General features: G+C 39.7%; 1 protein-coding gene across 3 annotated transcripts in view; it reads right to left on the reverse strand.

Moving 5' to 3' along the window:
• The window catches only part of LOC129722270 (probable serine/threonine-protein kinase DDB_G0282963), a 125,918-nt gene that overhangs the window by 8,422 nt on the left and 100,409 nt on the right, over positions 1-17,087 (reverse strand). For all 3 annotated transcript variants that reach the window (XM_055675593.1, XM_055675594.1, XM_055675595.1), the window contains 2 exons: positions 9,950-11,352; positions 9,754-9,885 (listed from right to left, as the gene is read on the reverse strand). In XM_055675593.1, the coding sequence (XP_055531568.1) occupies positions 9,754-9,885; positions 9,950-11,278 (1,461 nt within the window). In that variant the 5' untranslated portion in view covers positions 11,279-11,352. The remainder of the gene's footprint in view (positions 1-9,753; positions 9,886-9,949; positions 11,353-17,087) is intronic.

Genomic DNA, 17,087 nt, shown 5'->3' on the forward strand with positions numbered 1-17,087 from the left:
GAGCGCTGACGGAGACAGAAGGCTTCCAATAAATACTTCACGCATATATATGGAGGAAATATTGATCGGAACTTGCGTAACGTATTCATTAGATGCCATTGCCGTTCTAACTACGGCTTGCCCATCAAACGACGCGATGGGGTGCTAATTTCAATTGAGACGATGAAGGAAAGGAAAGAGTCTCTCTCCGTCGATTGAAATAGTTATTAGTTTCATTTTAAACGATCTGATGAACAACAGTAGCCGAAAGGAATCAAGTGAAAATGAAACTGTTCGAATCGAAATGACAGCGCGAGTATATCAGTTTCATTGTTTTGTTTCGATAATGTAGAGCCTTGCTCTCGATAACTCCAATAGTCCTTTTAGTTTTCCATGCACACCCAATCTTGTATCTTGGTATTTCGATTTTTTTAATTTTCTTTATTTTGAAGAAACTTAGCAAGTTTTTGCTATAGCTTTTCTTCCGATATCCCGAAGTGTCATATTCAGTTTTTATCCAGCTTTCCACGAGCGGTAATGGCGAACAGTACACGCAGCCCATTTTGACGTTTTTTGTAGGTCAGCAAATTTTTAATCGCAGTAACGGAGTGAAAAACACAGAAATGTTGCATCGTAGCATAGCAACTTTAATAAACAGTTTTGTTTATTTTGATCCGCGCATGCGCACGACGAAATTTAAATAACAAAACGCCCATTGTTTGTTGAAGTTGTTATGCTACGTTACGACGTTGTTATATTTTTCTACTCCGTTACTGCGATTGAAAATTCCTTGACCTACAGAAAACGTCAGAATGGGCTGCGTGCACTGTCCGCCATTACCGCTCGTGGAAAGCTGGATTGTTCAACGGAAAGAGGAGTCAAACGGAGATAAATGGAAGTAACAAGGCGCGTAAAACAGGGGGGCGTGTTTCCGTTATCGCAAAAATATTCCAAAAGTATTTCTTAAACCACCATGTAGACTATAATCAAAGACAAAGATAAATGGCTTCAGAAGAAACAATTCAGCAGAGACCTGTTGAGTAGAAAGGTACGGAAAGTAGGAGATTATAAGTTGGAATGATACATGGAGGTATTCGTGAACGAAGCTAGAAGCCGGGATCTTCCTTTGTCTGATGTGTTACTCGAAGGAAAAGCCCGTGAGTTTGCTCGAGAACTCGGAATTTCAAATTTTACGGGAAGTTCGCACTGTAGTGGCACTGTATACACAGAGCAGACAGATGATTGGAAGGAAACTCCATCGGGAACCATGAAGGGTGTTACGTTAAAAAAATACTCAACTTCAATTTGCCGTATTTTTTATCGTGTATCAGATAAAAACCTTAACACCCCTTATTTTAAAGATGTGCTTGTAACATGCCTTATGTTTGATTTTGATATTTTACAAACAGGTGGTGACTCCAAATCGTTATGATAAGCGAAATGAGTTGGCCAGACTACAATCACGAAAACTGTACGTGAAGATGCTGACGAAGTTTGATTGCTTGGTACAGAATTGCAAAATCTTCGTCAAGGCAGAATTTTATTGGTTTCCTGGACAAAAATATTATACGGCAAATGGAAGAGGAAAGGTGGCCGAGATTTTCAAACACATTAAGCTGTTGAAGTTTACGAAAAAATACCTCGTGTAGCAGGCTATCTGTTCCCGGGTTTGAAGAGCAACATTTTTACCGCGACAGGTTCTGTTAACCAGAAAAATGTATGCACAGGAGTGCCTGAAAAAACCTCTATTACCTTACCTCATGCATCATAGTTGTTCCATTCTGTTACGGCCGGATTTGGCATCTTGCCGTTACAGAAAACAGGTAATGCAGTGGTTTGCCGGGAGCCATGTCGCCCTATAGAAAAACTCTGGGCTTTCGTCAAGCGGAACCTCAAAAGACATGAAAGACAGTTGTCAACAAGATGAAGTTCAAGGCTAACTGGCTTTCTGCGGCGAACGAAGTGACCAAAAAAGCGTACAAAACTTGATGGAAGGAGTCGAGTCAAGAGAAAGGTTCGACAATTCGACATTCGCTAAAAAGGAAGCATAATTAATATTTTTCCTTTATCCTGTACGAATTAAACTTGACAAAGAAACATGATTTGATTATTTAAAAGAAATTACCAATTACACACATTTTTGTTTGATCAATTTTGACCGTAACACCCTTTATGTGGGCAAACTGGTCGGCACATCATAAGACGCTGTAGGCCATTAAACTAAATTTTTTCCCAACCAACGCTACATCGGTACTACAGCCGATTGATTTAGGGATAATAAAAATTTTGAAACACTATGTACTAACGTAAAGCCCTCGTGAAGTACAGGTTTCAAAATATGGACAACAATTGCGTTTGATTTTAACTGTTTTTAATCCTCCTTCAATTTCTTTATACAAATCAGTCAATGCAGAGAGTGTCAACAAGACACTTTAGGATTTGGATGCCCTCCTTTGAGTAAGGGACGTTATTTATTTATTTATTAATTCATCTATCATTCGCTACACAAGAAAAACCTATTATTAGTTTTCAAAGCTTGTGCACACAACATTGTGAGATCAGTTTAACTGAGCAAAAAACAGTTTGCACGAATTTTTAAAAGTTGAATAACTTCTAGCACGTTTGCATACGTCTGGCAGGTGGTTCCATTGACGAATACTACGATGGTAGAAACCTTTTTTACCAATATCGGTCACACATGTGGTTTGTAGGAGATTGTTTAATCTAGGCAATTGAGAGAACGAGTGAAATCTTGCGAGATACGGAGGCACTCTGGAAGATATTTTATTATATTACTAGCTGAATGTACCCGGCCTTGCTCGTGTGAAATTCTGCTTTTTCTATAATTTTCTGTATTTGCATATATTTTTTCCAACCAATCATTCCAAATAATATTTCTATTTTAGTTATAAACTTGCTAATATACCACCTTTTTCGTTGATTAACAATCGATGCGGAGGCATTCCAGCTGGGTCGAGTGAGTTCAATAATTCCGTTGGAAAATGGATTGCCTCATCAGCATCTTCGACGGTATCGATTAACTTACAATAAACTCAAGTTACACTGAAATAATCAATAGCCTAAGCTCACCTCTGTTAGTGAAAATTATTGCTTGCTTTGTCTTCTCGTTTTACTTTTTTGTGCAAACAATATCAATATCATCCTTATAGTTTAACATCAGTCTTCATAAATTAATCAACAATTTGAAGATACGGGGACTATTTCCATATTTTCCTCAAGTTTTGAATAACTTCCAATGCAGAAAAACAATCCTCACTATACCAAACGTTCGAACACCAATTTTCGGTTTTAGGAAGTCAGCCCTAACCTATGAACCTAATATCAGGGAGTATTTGAATATTTTTCTTCATAAATTTGAAAATCGCGTTGGACGCCCGTTGTCATTTTCTGAACTTAGTTCTCTTTCTAGAAATATTTATTTATTTACCCATTTTACTAAGTGTCACACAGCTTGACAGAAAGTTCGACTGTGATGAAGTGTGTTCGAAATAGTAAACAAAGTCTTAAATCATGAGAAGCGCAAGATTAATAATCGAAGTACGCTAGCATGATTATTACTTAAAGCTTATGAAATTTATTATTTTACCTAAAAACAAACCAAAATATTTTGTAAAACGACAATGTATACAAAACCTGTTTGCGACAATTTTTTTTTCGAGCAACGCGATACCTTTCAGTTATAACAATACTCATCGCAAAAAAATGCTTATTTTTTCTTGGTTCAAATTGACAGTCAATGACAGCTCATTCTGGTTCATTTTGACACTCACACAGCTTCGTATCCGTTTCTCCCTCCCAGGGTCATCCTGGTTCCGGAAATACCAATGTTTGAAGGTTTGCGAACGTTTTATACAGTTGTATACAGCTTCCCAGAAAAGTCACCATCTTTGTTTATGAAAAACATCGGACATCATACCACGTATGCCAAGTCTGGTTAAAATCGGTACAGTTATTCGAGAGTTATGTTGGAACATACATACATACAAAACTTTTTTTTAAAAATCCAGATTTTGGGAGCTCTTATCTTATCTGATCGATGCTTTTTACCAAATTTTTATTCGGTAATAGTTGAGGTTCAGCAATTTTTACAAACATATTTTTCATCCAAAATGCTAGATTGGACTCTCCGTTATCAAATTATGCAAGAAATATGTCAAGAAATCGTTCCAAAAACGTATCAAAGCAGGTTGGATGTTTTGAAACACTTCTCCAGAAACATTTGCACGACAAACAGACAGACGTCACTACGTTTCAAAAAAGGCCAATATTTGGAAATATACCATCGATTTTCGTATGACGACGTCATTCCGATTCCGAGAACACCCATATTGCCAAGTATATAATTCAATAAATAATTTTCGCAGATTTCCAGAAACCGAAAGTCGGCAACCCAAGTTTCAAAGTAACGTCAGACTCCGATAACCGCTTCTTAAGAGTCATTTTTGCTCCGAAAATACTAACATTGGGGGGTTTGTGAGCGTTTCCCACAGTTTTAAATGGTTTCTCAAAACCGGAAGTCGCCATCTTGGATTGAAAATGGGATCGAGCATCATGTTTCGGTTTCTGGATATCAACTTCCGGCCTAAAAACGTGACCAAGAACCCGAAAATCATCAAATTCCAATGAAAGGTTTCCATTATGTATGAAAATTTATTACTTTTGACCCCTTCCTTCTTTAAGGGTGACCCCTCCCCCTATCCAATATTTCTATGACCACTTCCTTTGTACAAAGAACACGTATGCCAAGTTTGGTTGAAATCGGTTCAAGCCTTCGAAAGTTATGCTGGAACATACATACATACATACATACATACATACAAAACTTCTCTTTTATATAATTAGATAATAGATAGATAATAGATAAAAGATAATAAAAAGAAAATAAGAGCGGTCCTAGAATTGATCCTCGCGGGTTACCGTTTGTTACATCAGACAATTCAGACTTAGCGTTATCAAATTCTACATATTGCGATCGACCCGAAAGATATGAGTAAATTAGTTGCGCTATATTCCATGCGAAAACATTTTTTTAAATTTTGTACAAAGCAGATTGCGGCTTATAGATTCAAATGCTGCGCTAAGCTTAGCTTAGCTTAGCTTAGTTCTGACTGCACATATCAATGGTTGCTACTCCGTGATGGGTCCGAGCCACTCAAGATGCACAATGAATCAACTGAAAGAACGACTGGGAGTGGTAGTTCCTTCTCACTGTGCATCATTCAACGACCCGATTTTTTGTAGACCAATAACGGCGCCGGCCACGTCCTTACAGTCAGGTGAGGATATCTTCGGTTTCGTGCAACACCGGCACAACTCAAAAGTTTTCCATGTTGCAGTCAAATGATACCAAATATGATTAACTGTTATTTCACAAAGACTTGTGTCAAAATCCACAAAAAAAACTGAGTTATGAGTCGATGTGTCTTTGAAAGTTTTAAACTTGCCCATAGATTTCTTGGAGACCACAAAGGTAATTTAAAACGCCAACTTTTCAATCCCGTTTCTCTTGGAACTCTGAACTTTGAGATATGCCAGTACCGCACGAAGCCTTCAATAAGGAAGGAATGTTAGAATGTAGTCTTTGCTTTGTTAGAGACCGAGTATACCTCTGCATCCCTACAAAGACCACGGAAGAAGGTTTTTGTTAGTGGGGTGGGTTTTTGATCAGGATTCACTTTGATAAGTGATACGACCATGATTTAATTGGGTTAATGTAACAATATAGATATGATCATATGCATATAATGTGAGATTAATGAAGTTGAATTCTAAAATACAATAAGAAGTAATATGGCGTGTAAATAAGATCTCGGTTGGCTGCCTTGCATAGCTGAAATATCCAATTGTTTAACGCAGAAAACGCAAAAGAAATATTAAAAGAGATTCGATAAACGTATGATAATGATCCGTCATGTTGTGCTAAAATAGAATAGATGAACTTATATTAGACTAATTCATGACAATTCTATAGTAGTTATTGTGCTGCTTTCGGCGGCTGAAAACATTAATTGAAATAAATTATCAAAACAACATTGCATCGCAACTATTCACAGTATAAAGTCATCTAAACATTGTAGATATGAACATGTATAATGTGAGATTCTTAAAAATGAATATATATAAAATACAACAAGAGGCATGTGAAGAAAATCTCGGTTGACTGCCTTCCATAGCTGAAATTTTCAAATTTTTAAAGTGGAAAACGCAAAAAATAATTAAAACTGATTCGAAAAACATGAAAAGTGTCCGTTATATTGTGTTCCCAAAAAGAGTGATGGACTTTTTAGACTATTTCACGACATATCAATAGTTGTTGTTGTGCTCCTTTCAGTGGCTGAATACATGAATTGAAATAGGTTATTACAAAAACACTGCCGCGCTTGCACAGACGTCTCGCTCATCTCCACGACCATTCATCGCGTAAAATCATCCAAACAAATCATCCACAGGTTCACGCATCCATCACAACCACGAACGCTATCGGCAAAAAGTGGAAAAATTGGATTACCGTGATGCGACGATTCACAGTTTGAGCGAAACAGAAAAGACCTTTCACGGCTATAGACTATTTTACGAGACGTTTCAGAACTCAATTCATGAATAATATTTTCACAGAAAACATGGAACAGCAAATACCGTCTATCCTACTCTAGCAGTTCGTAAAATGGTAAAATGAAATTGCCAATAATATGAGTGAAAAATATGCAGGTCGCAACTTTTTCATGTACACCTATCGCTTTTCCATTCGCTAACAGACGGCGCTGCGAGCGTACTTTATTCGTCGGTGATTTTTGTGCGTCTCGAATAACCGCCTCGAAAACAAACGACTTATTCTCGAAATAAAATGTTACTTAGCTTGCTTAGAATGTCCTGGTGACTCCTTTTTCCACTGTTCCGGTAACCAGCAGAACTTTATTTGTAAAATTCACTGAATATACTAATATTATTTGGGGGGAAACAGCTTAAATTAGCTAAATTTCACGTAGAGATAAAACACGCACAACACTTACCGGCCTTGTTGCCAGTCCTCCTATAGAGTCAAATGCTGCGCTAAGATCCAAAAGTACCTTAACAGTGACAAGTTTTCAATCCAATGTACAATGAGTGTCGTTTTCGATTTTGATAAGAACAGTGGTCCTACTGCAGTGTTTGCGATATCCAGACTGAAGAGTGCATAACAATTGGTTCTGCATCAAATAGGCATTCAGTTGTTTTGCAATTGAACTTTCAAATATCTTAGACATAGCAAGAAGAATACTAATTGGACGACAAGAGCCAACCGAAGGGCGTTCCTGCAGATTTTTTTCAGAAATTTTGCTCTAGTGAAAAGCTGTTGAAACATCATTACCGTTAATTCATGTTTACATACGTTGCTTTGAGGTTAATTTTACAGAAAATGTCTGGGTTAACTGAAACTGAAATTGCCACATACGCAGCCGCAACGCATCAATTGTGCTTGGCCCTTTAGATGCTTTGAATATGAGAAAACATGATAAGAATAATTTAACTTGAGTTTTACTTAGGTATGGTATATCGAGGCAGCGACAAACATTTGGTAATTTGGTGTATGAACTCTAATTAAATTCGTTTCCAAATCTCTTTCAAAGCGAATAACCCGAATAGGGGTTGGGATTGAAAATATTGGTTGCAAGTTTCATAGTTTTAGTTTTTTCTTCCACGTGTGTTTGATTCAGTTCTCCATTGCTCTATGTCAAAATAGAACTGACCCGATCAGAAGAGCATAACTAAAAAATTACAAAATTCTATCAACGGGAGATACAAATAACATACTTTGATAAGATTTTGTATTTTCCCATTTGCTTTGAATAACAAAATTGAATCTGGATGAGTTATAATAACAAATCATGAAATGGAGTTGTTCTGAAACAAATCTAACAATAGTTTCGTCTCTATCAAAACCTGTTGTTTATAACAATGGTTGTTATTATACTGTTGTATGTGTTACTAATTTTGTTAGAAAGCTGATACGTTAGTAACATAGTTTGATATGGGTTTGATATTAGTAGAATATTTTTTGTTATGATTTCTCTTATTTCAACACCTAACGGGATCAAAATTAAAACACAACCTGAAAGGTTTTCAAAAAACAAACTAACAGTCTCTGTTACATTTTTGTTTTGTCTTTCTGATCGGGGAGTAATCAAATGTTCTGAAATGTCTCGTTGAATGATACCTTGGAGTTACCATTAGGGGAACTGCTCCATTATTCATCTCATTAAGCCGATATTCATGAAGAATGCACGGATTTAACATCAAATTTTCACGAAATCGTTGAAAATATAAGCTAAATATGCTAACGTGCTCTTATGGAATCGTTTAGCATTGTATATTTAGTAAAATTAGCTAGATTTATCCTGAATTTTGTAAAACAAACCATTTTTCACAATGCTTCCATATCCATCTCAAAACTTGAATCACTACTCAATTATTCATCTCACGATGCCCCTATACTCATCTCACTGTTAATCATGAATGAATCACATTATCATGAATGAACGTAGCGGCAGCCCGTCGTAGTAGGCTACCTAGATCCACTGCAGTTGTTTACGTGCAAAATATGGTAACCTAGGTAACCACTACAGTGCTGTAGATTTATGTCAATTATGTCTGAATAATTTAACATTTTCAGTATGATTTTTTCATTTTAACAGAAACTGATTTGGCAACTCTTGATTTTCTTCAACGCAGTGAAAACAGATGAAAATACATACAGTTAAAATTTAGGAATTGCAGAAATTCATCTCATATATTTCTGCTAATTGAAGCTTGTTTTAGAAAATTTGAGGTGAACATTTCAAAGATTAAAGTATTCTTAGTGTAGTGAGTGGTTTTTTTTTAGTGATTAAAACCAAAAATGGTCCGCTAGAGATGAAAAAAACTTTGGTTGGCTGCTGAACGAGTCCCGTTGTAGCCGTATAGAACAATGTGCGGATTTTGTTTTTTGAAATAGGTGATTGAATTAAATGTGTTTTCGAGTGCTGATGCCCGACTATAATATCAAATTTAGTGCTTTTAAGTGAGTTTTTGAGGATTATTATATTTTATAAGGAATCTAAAGTGAACTAAGAAGAAGAATCCATTCCATGGATTAGCAGATTAGTTTGAGAAGAAAATATGCGTTTTTTCCTGTTTTTAATTGTGTTTACATGTTGAATGAGATGAATATACGAGCTGAGATGAATAATGGAGCAGTTCCCCTATATAAAAAAATATTGATTGTTGTGTAGAATATTTGATAGAACGCAGAGCGCCTACTAAGTTAAGCACTACCAAACGTAATACAAGAGCATATCGTCAGTTGAATTCAATACTGGCACAACTCAAAATTCGTAGTTTCGAGAAAAACGCGTTTGAAAATAAGCGTCAAAATTTTTTTTTATTTTCGCGAAAAATTTGAATTTTAAACTTCCAATTTTTATTGAACTTGTTTGGGTCTACCATGAGCATGTAATAAGCAAGTTGTATGAGTTGTAACCTCATTTTTCCGTCTTTTTAGAAATATTTTAGAATTTGCAATAAAGCACATCCACTTATATTTCTGGAATTTTTGTGAATTTTGAAACGGGACTTTGTGAGATAAAACTTAATAGTATTTGGCATCGTTTGCCACTAAAAATTGAAAACTGTAAAATTTTGAGTTGTGCCAGTATTTAATTCAACTGCCAGTATAATTTACGACTTATGGAAGAATTTAATTTTCAGAAGAAACTATCGTATGGTTACCCAACATACCTTAATCAACGACGTTAGACTAGAGGACGGCGTCACGCTGTCACTCGAGTTGCTTATGTTGGACGTCGGGTTCTCCGCGCTACTGTTGCTTCGTGGTTTGGTTTCATTGTACTCATCGTTTGTCGTTGGTTCCTGAAAGGGAAATTGCGAAACGAAGTGAAAGATGTCTCATGGGGTCAAATGTGAACCAACATACCTGTTTGATGGGAATTAAACTGATTGACGGTGTAATAGAGTTATCAAAAATAATATGCCTTGAGCTTTGTACTAGAGATGGAAGCATGGAGGACGAGTGGGAACTGGAGGGTGCGTTGGAGTCGGCTGAGTGCGGCGACGAGGGGGAACCGCCATTCGGTGGTCGCACTATCGCCTGTATATCCAGCGCCGACGATATCGATGGGGTCGGTGTGTTTCGGTCATTGTTTCCACCGCCGTTGCCACTGCTGGGACCGTTGGTACTACTGCTAGTCCCATTCGGACCATCCCGGCTGCAGTTTAGGGCCACTTCGTTGTTATCGGCCATCGATATTTCTACGTGGGGTGTCAGGAAGTGCATCGGAGGTGTGGCGTTATCTACTGAGCGCATTGAGTCACCTGAATCGCTGAACGCATTGACAGCATTCATAGCTGCCAAAGCCGGAAGCAGATTTGCAGGATTATGCTGATCCAGTGCCAACAGCAGAGAGGAGGGCGTGCCCGGTCCTGGGTTATCCAGATCGATTCCGTGACGGTTGAAGAAGTGCACCCTCAGGGACTTCATTGTTCCGGCCCTATAGCTGCACAGTGGGCATGTCTTTACCAGATCATGCTGACCGACGTGCTCGTTTTGGAAATGTGCTCGCATCGCTATCTGCCGTTGGAAACCTCGATTGCAAATGGGGCAATGATAGGGCAGTGTTTTGGTGTGCGTCGTGAAATGTTCCGCCAGGTGGTCCTTGCGGAAGAACCGCTTCTGACAGACGCGACATTCGTACGGTTTGACGCCGGTGTGACGCATCTTGTGCCGCCGCATGTTGGCGCCATTCGAGAACTTCATATTGCACACATCGCATTCGAATAACTTTCGGTTTCCATTGTTGTTGTTGTTATTGTTGTTGTTGTTTGCATGTAGCGGATTGTTGTTGTTAATTGCACTAGAGTTGTTGTTGTTGTTTAGGTTGTTTTTCAGGCTCTCGAGAAGCTGCGCCGCAGCCGAACTCGTCGTCGTTGATTCCGAGTTGTCCGATAAGTTGTCATCAATACTGTTTCCGCGGTGTGCATCGTTGTTGCTGGCGTTACGACTGGCTCGCAGGGCCGATATCGTCGTCGACAGACAGGTCGCCAGGGCGCTGCTGTCCATACTGGAGTCTACGTTTCGTTCTGTATCACAATCAGGTTCGTCCTTTGCTTTCATTATGATACTCGCTGGGGGCTCCATCACGGGCAGAGACGAGGTGGTTGAGGAAGTGGTCGAGGAGCCCCCGCCTAGTGCTGCTGCACGTCCTATGCCATGGGAACCAGCTGAATCCGGTTCACCAGTGGACATTCTACGCCGGGCAAAAATGGTAAATGTTCAGGGACCACGCTGCGTGTGGGAGATGGATGCATTCAGAACATGATCTGTAATAAAAAGAAGATAAAATTTCACATCAGTAAATTGAAAATCATTACAAAATAATAAGGTCTAATATCAATTGAGTTTAGATAACTATTAAATACTATGGAAACTCCTTGTGTTTCGTATTACTCACAACATACGACACAAGGTTAACTATTTCCGGCAGTAAACAAGTTTCGAGGTAAACATGTGACGTGTCTTTTATTCTGAGTATCCTTCAGCACCAGACAATTCGTTTCCACTAGTATTGATTCATGTTTCACGATGAGCATAACCCTCCTACCTTGTTGATCACACGGAATGGGATTTACTGGAGGCAACTTAAGGCGGTGGAAAGTTTACCAAGAGAAGAAGAAGAAAAAACACCCTTTCGCAGGCCAACCAAACCCGCAGTGACCTGCAAAAGATGATTGATCAACCTGGTTCAATTTCGTGCACGCTTGGAGCCAGCTTCGTAACACTTCCAACTCCCATTGAATAAACAGAGCGCGATCACACCAACCAAAGAGTCATTAAAAATTGGGAGTTGTTACGAAGCCTCCACGACCGAAAGCGCGCGGCATGGCGCGTCCATGCCAGGGCCGAGAGGGGATGTAGTGCGCGGACGCAGACGCGGGCAGTAGATGCGAAACCCAGCCAGACGTACGTAATTTTCTTTCCCAAGAGAGTGAGAGTTACGAAAACGCACAATAGACCCTGACGGCCGTGGCGGAGGCACATCTTCGAGCGTCGAAAAGAAATCGGGCACGAAGCGAGCGCTGCCTCACCTGTCGTAACGTTCCAATCCGGCTTTCAATGCGCTGAAATTGTTTGGATGGTTAATTGTCAGTACAATAATTTTCAGTCCACTTGGGGTTTTTTTCTCACATTATTCTGACCGTTTAGCACACACTCTAGTTGCACTGTGTTCGGGGCACCTAGAAATGCAACCTGTTGTTGTTGCGTCCGAGAGTGAAAATGAGGCGGGAAACGAAAGTTTTATTTTCATCTTTTTGTGGTCGCTCTGCAAATAGGTCAGATTGTCCGTTCCGATTCCTGGCAGAGACACCTGGCCGGACGGTTTGGCTACTCACCGATGGCGTTGCGTTGCAAGGTTTGTTTCATCCTTCGCGCCCTTGTCATTGCGCTGTCAGTGGTGCGTTGAAATAGGTCTGCCGTAAATGGAAAGCGAAAAAAGATGTAATCCAGACGGTCCATGACGGTTGACGCTGCTTCAATGCTGCCCTAATGCGCTAGACTGGTTCATTGGTGTAACGCGCGCCGCAGCATAATAATGTAATATGCATTAATCGGACCTGTTGAGCGCCGCGATGTGCTGCGCGTGGGTAATCAGGTTAGGTTAGGCGCTTTTGTGGGACAAAGAATAGGTTGAACCACGAAGACTTTGGCGTCAAACTTTTATGTAAGCGATGATTTGTGGCCTCTTTCGAAAGGGTAAGAGTCAGCCCCGGCACTGGCCGTGATATCTCTGCCGCTCACAGTGGTGCTGTCAACAAATCACGTCACATCGGAGCAACGCAGATAGTCAGTGTATACCTACATCCCTGAGCACTGAGAGCTCGTCATGGTTCGGCGGAATCGATTACTTATGGACAACATTTCACGCACTCGTACTCGATTGCGAACGAATGCTCTATTGCACGGTCCCAGCCGAGAAGGGGCACCGTGGATTGCAGGGGTGCATTTTTAGATTAGTTGAAAGTGGGACAAGTGGTTTGCTGCCGCTGCGGTTTGCAATTTGTGTGATAGGAAATTAGTCGCTACTTGACAGTGCGTGATTGACCGGTCTCGGAATGGTAAATGTGGGGCCACTCTGAGAATGCTAGTAGACGGAAAACCGGATGGTTAATTCGAGCGTGAAGACAGTGCGTTTAGGAGAGTTAACAGCAACTTTAGCAGGAAATTGAGATTTTCGATAATTCTACAATAATTATATTGATGAAAGTTTTGATAGATTTATTGCCACAAGAAAACCTGACCTGCTGATATCACTTTAAAACTACATAGCTCATAAGTCGTCCATCGTAGATTCCAATTCACTATGAACGAAAACTTTAAAAAATTTCAGAAAAAACTAACCGTAACATTTTGGATTATATTTTGAAGATTTGCAATTTCGAAAAGTTTATTTACTTGTTTACTAAGGTCTTCCTTAGCACAGATATACAACCAACTGTGTACAACAATAGGAAAATACAATTTTGGTAGATGTTACATATAGCCCAAATATATGTGTTGGAGAAATTCAGAAATTCTCTGGTCCAAACCAGCAAAGCAAAGCAAAGTCTAGGTGCTACATTCCTATTCGGAACTTGACCTTCTGTTTTTTATACACAGACTTCGCAGCCGCCTGTTTAGTGTACAGGACAATTACGGGGATAGCGCGACGATACTACTGACACTAACAGTCTCTCTCAAACCGAGACTCGGACCTACGACGACTGGCTTGTTAGGCCAGCATCGTACCATCTGACCATCTGTGAGATATTGGTCCAAACCAGCACTTTAATAAAAAATGTAAGCCATTCAGAGTAATAATGTAACATGTGCCATTAAGTATTTTTTTTGGGGGACACGCAAGTAATGTAAATCGAATAGTAAATTATTTTCAACATATTTTTTAAACAAAACTGCACTATATCATTGCTGGTAAGCTGATCTTTTGATCGAAATATGGTTCAGGATGCCCAACAGATGATTTACCGGAAGATCTGGAATTACCGTAAGAAAGATCAATAGTCAGAACTGTTTCTAGAGATTACCGCGGTTTGTCTGACCTCACTATTTGCTAATATAACCGCGTTACCTAACGTCACAGCGTTACATTATGTAACAACGTTGGCTAACATCATAGCGCTTCGTGAAGCGTCAGCGTTACATGACGTAACATTATTACTTACCGTCAGAATGATGCAGAATATCAAAGATACAACTTTGAGTAACTTTTGGTCATAAGAGATTCTACTGGACCGCTTGAGAGTGGTTTAGAAAAAAATTGACAATGCTTTCAAAAATTGTTCTCCTTCCTACGATAGTTCCGGATCCGGAGGGCCAGTTTACTGAAAGCTGAACTTGGGTCCAGTGCGTAGTCATGTATCCTGCCAGGTAGCAAGAATCAGTAGTTTGGCCAAAAAAAAAAATCCATGGTTTCACAACGGCACGCTCACCCCAATTGTGGAGGATTTGTGCCTAACCGCAGGAACCTTTTTAATATCATTCACCTGACAAAAAAAGAGGAGAGGAATTTAAAGAGAGCAAGTTTGATGAGAGGAAAAGGAAGAGGTGAAGGGGGAATAGATGCCTCTAGGATATGATGATTCCTGAGGTTAAGGTGAGTGCAACGTTACAGTTGACAGTAACAGAGAGTTACAGGTGCAACTTTCCTCTGGGCGTTGGAGAAACCCTGAGGTTTTATGGTTATAAAAAAAAACAGGAAAGTATTGTAATAGAAATTGTTGTCCTAGGAATTATTATTAACATACATTTCTGGGCATGTTGTGTATATGCCCTACCATGTACCACCCATAACGTTCATCTTCTTAGTTCGATATTCGCAGCAAAAATCCTTAAGGTGCCGCCACACGGACGCTCATTCCCTTAGTTTCCAAGTCATAGTTGATTGTAAAAAGCATTTTTTTCATCATAACGCGGGATTGTACTGTCAAAAGCTATAACATAGAGACCCTGAACTACTCCGTCATGCCCGAATAGTTCGTAGCCTACTATTCAGTGATGAAAAAATGTTTTTTACAATCAACTAAGACTTAAGCCTGTAGTACACTCTTTGTCTAATGGTCAAATATTTGACCTTCTGACAAAATGGCAAATTTATTTGGCTTCATGGTTGTTGTTTGCCCGTGTTTGCCCCATGTTAAAACTCGAGAGTGACAAACAATTATCTTTGACCAAATTTTTATCTGTCAAAAGGAGCCAAATATTTGACGCTTGGTCAAAGAGTGTAATACAGGCTTTAGAGACTAAGGGAATTAGCGTCCGTGTCCGTGCGGCTCGCACAGCCTGCATACCGAGACGAACGGCCAACGATGCGTTTACTTTGCAACTTCTCGGGGTAGTCCGAGGTACCTTCATTCTCTACAAACCTTGATGTTGAACATCAATCAGCACCGAGACTCCCAGGCTGCGGAGGAATACGCGCAACAGCTCCAAGCGGCAGAAAGAACTGGTAGAACGAGGAATGTGAGGCAGGGGTGAATGAGAAGGACTGGGCCCGGGCGATATACCTCTAGAGATGGTCGGGTTTGGCTCTTTTCAAACCCGTACCCGACCCGAACCCGAAACTTGTTTTTTCGATCAAACCCGAACCCGAAAATTTTATTTTTGTGAGACCCGAAACCGAAACTGTGAAACCCGAACCCGAGTTCTTTTTTTGAAGGTCGGTTTTTCGTACCAATTTGGGGCTGTCCTGAAGCTTTAAGCATCGAATGGTGTTGAAATGTTAGTTATTCAACCAGTTGCATGAAATTAGACATCATTATCTTATAAAAATGTTCATTTGATATAGCCGGGTTTCGGGTTTTCAGACCTAAATCCGACATTTTCAAACCCGAATCCGACTCGAACCCGAAAATTTTTTTTCCACCAAACCCGAACCCGACCCGTACCCGACACTTTCAAAAATTTTCAAACCCGAACCCGACGGGTACGGGTCAGGTTCGGGTTTCGGGTTTGAAAACCCGGAACTCGACCATCTCTAATACCTACCTGGGCAAGAGCTCTCGTAGCTGTGCCTGTGACACGGTAACTGATTTTCGATCATTTGTAGCTCAAAATCCTTTCTGGTACGAGAATCAAGGCGAGAACAGATCAAATGCACTACAAATTGCTCAGACAAAGGTTCAAGTTTCAATTCAAGATTGCTCAAAGCACGAAGATTACGAGACACGTCATTAATCACCGATCGCAACGTTGTATTTTTTTGTAAGATTTGGACCACTGCGACCATTATTTTGATCTTTTGTGGATCTTTAGATGGACACCTAAATGGCGATGGAAACTTGCAGCAACAGATGACGAAGTACCAGCCCCTGGTATTCATGAAGTTTGTTGTGAGATTGAGAAGCTACAGAACAACAAAGCTGCCAGCAAAGACGAACTGCCGATCGAGCTCTTTAAAGACCGTCCCAGAGAGAAAGGGTACAACACCAGAATGAGTATTTTTGTGTATATCAAGTTTCCTTTTAAGTTACGGTTTCTCAACATTGTTTATCAACAGTTTGTGAAGGATCTTTGATGACTTTTTCATTTATAAGCATGTTCTCGAACTTTTCCTTTAACGTTTTTTGTAAGATTCTGCACAGACCAATTAGCAACGATTTTGGACGCTCTTGTCCAATCTCGTTTGAATTTTACCAGAGTAATCGTTCAATGGAACGAATTTCAGGACAATTTGGAGGATTCATGCTCTTGGGAACATTTATTACGTTTTCCGTTTTGTTCCAGTCCATGGCCAACTTAGCGTAACGACAAGAAGCCCAGAATATTATAGGAGTGTTGGCGAATCAGTGGCAACAAATATTTTTTCAAGAAATGATTAACGTAAATTTTCATTGATCCATTCATGATGAAGGGCTTTGTGAATTTATCGCAAGAGCAAATTGCCTGCCACACCGTCAGCTTTTTGCCTTTCTCCTAGAAAGGTATAGCAATCACTGCAAAAACTAAAGGTATCAAAGTGCTCGAAAGGGCCGAATGTCGTATATCACTCGACTCAGTTCGA

The sequence above is a fragment of the Wyeomyia smithii genome, chromosome 2 (genome assembly GCF_029784165.1).
Source record: "Wyeomyia smithii strain HCP4-BCI-WySm-NY-G18 chromosome 2, ASM2978416v1, whole genome shotgun sequence".
Classification (NCBI taxonomy): domain Eukaryota; kingdom Metazoa; phylum Arthropoda; class Insecta; order Diptera; family Culicidae; genus Wyeomyia; species Wyeomyia smithii.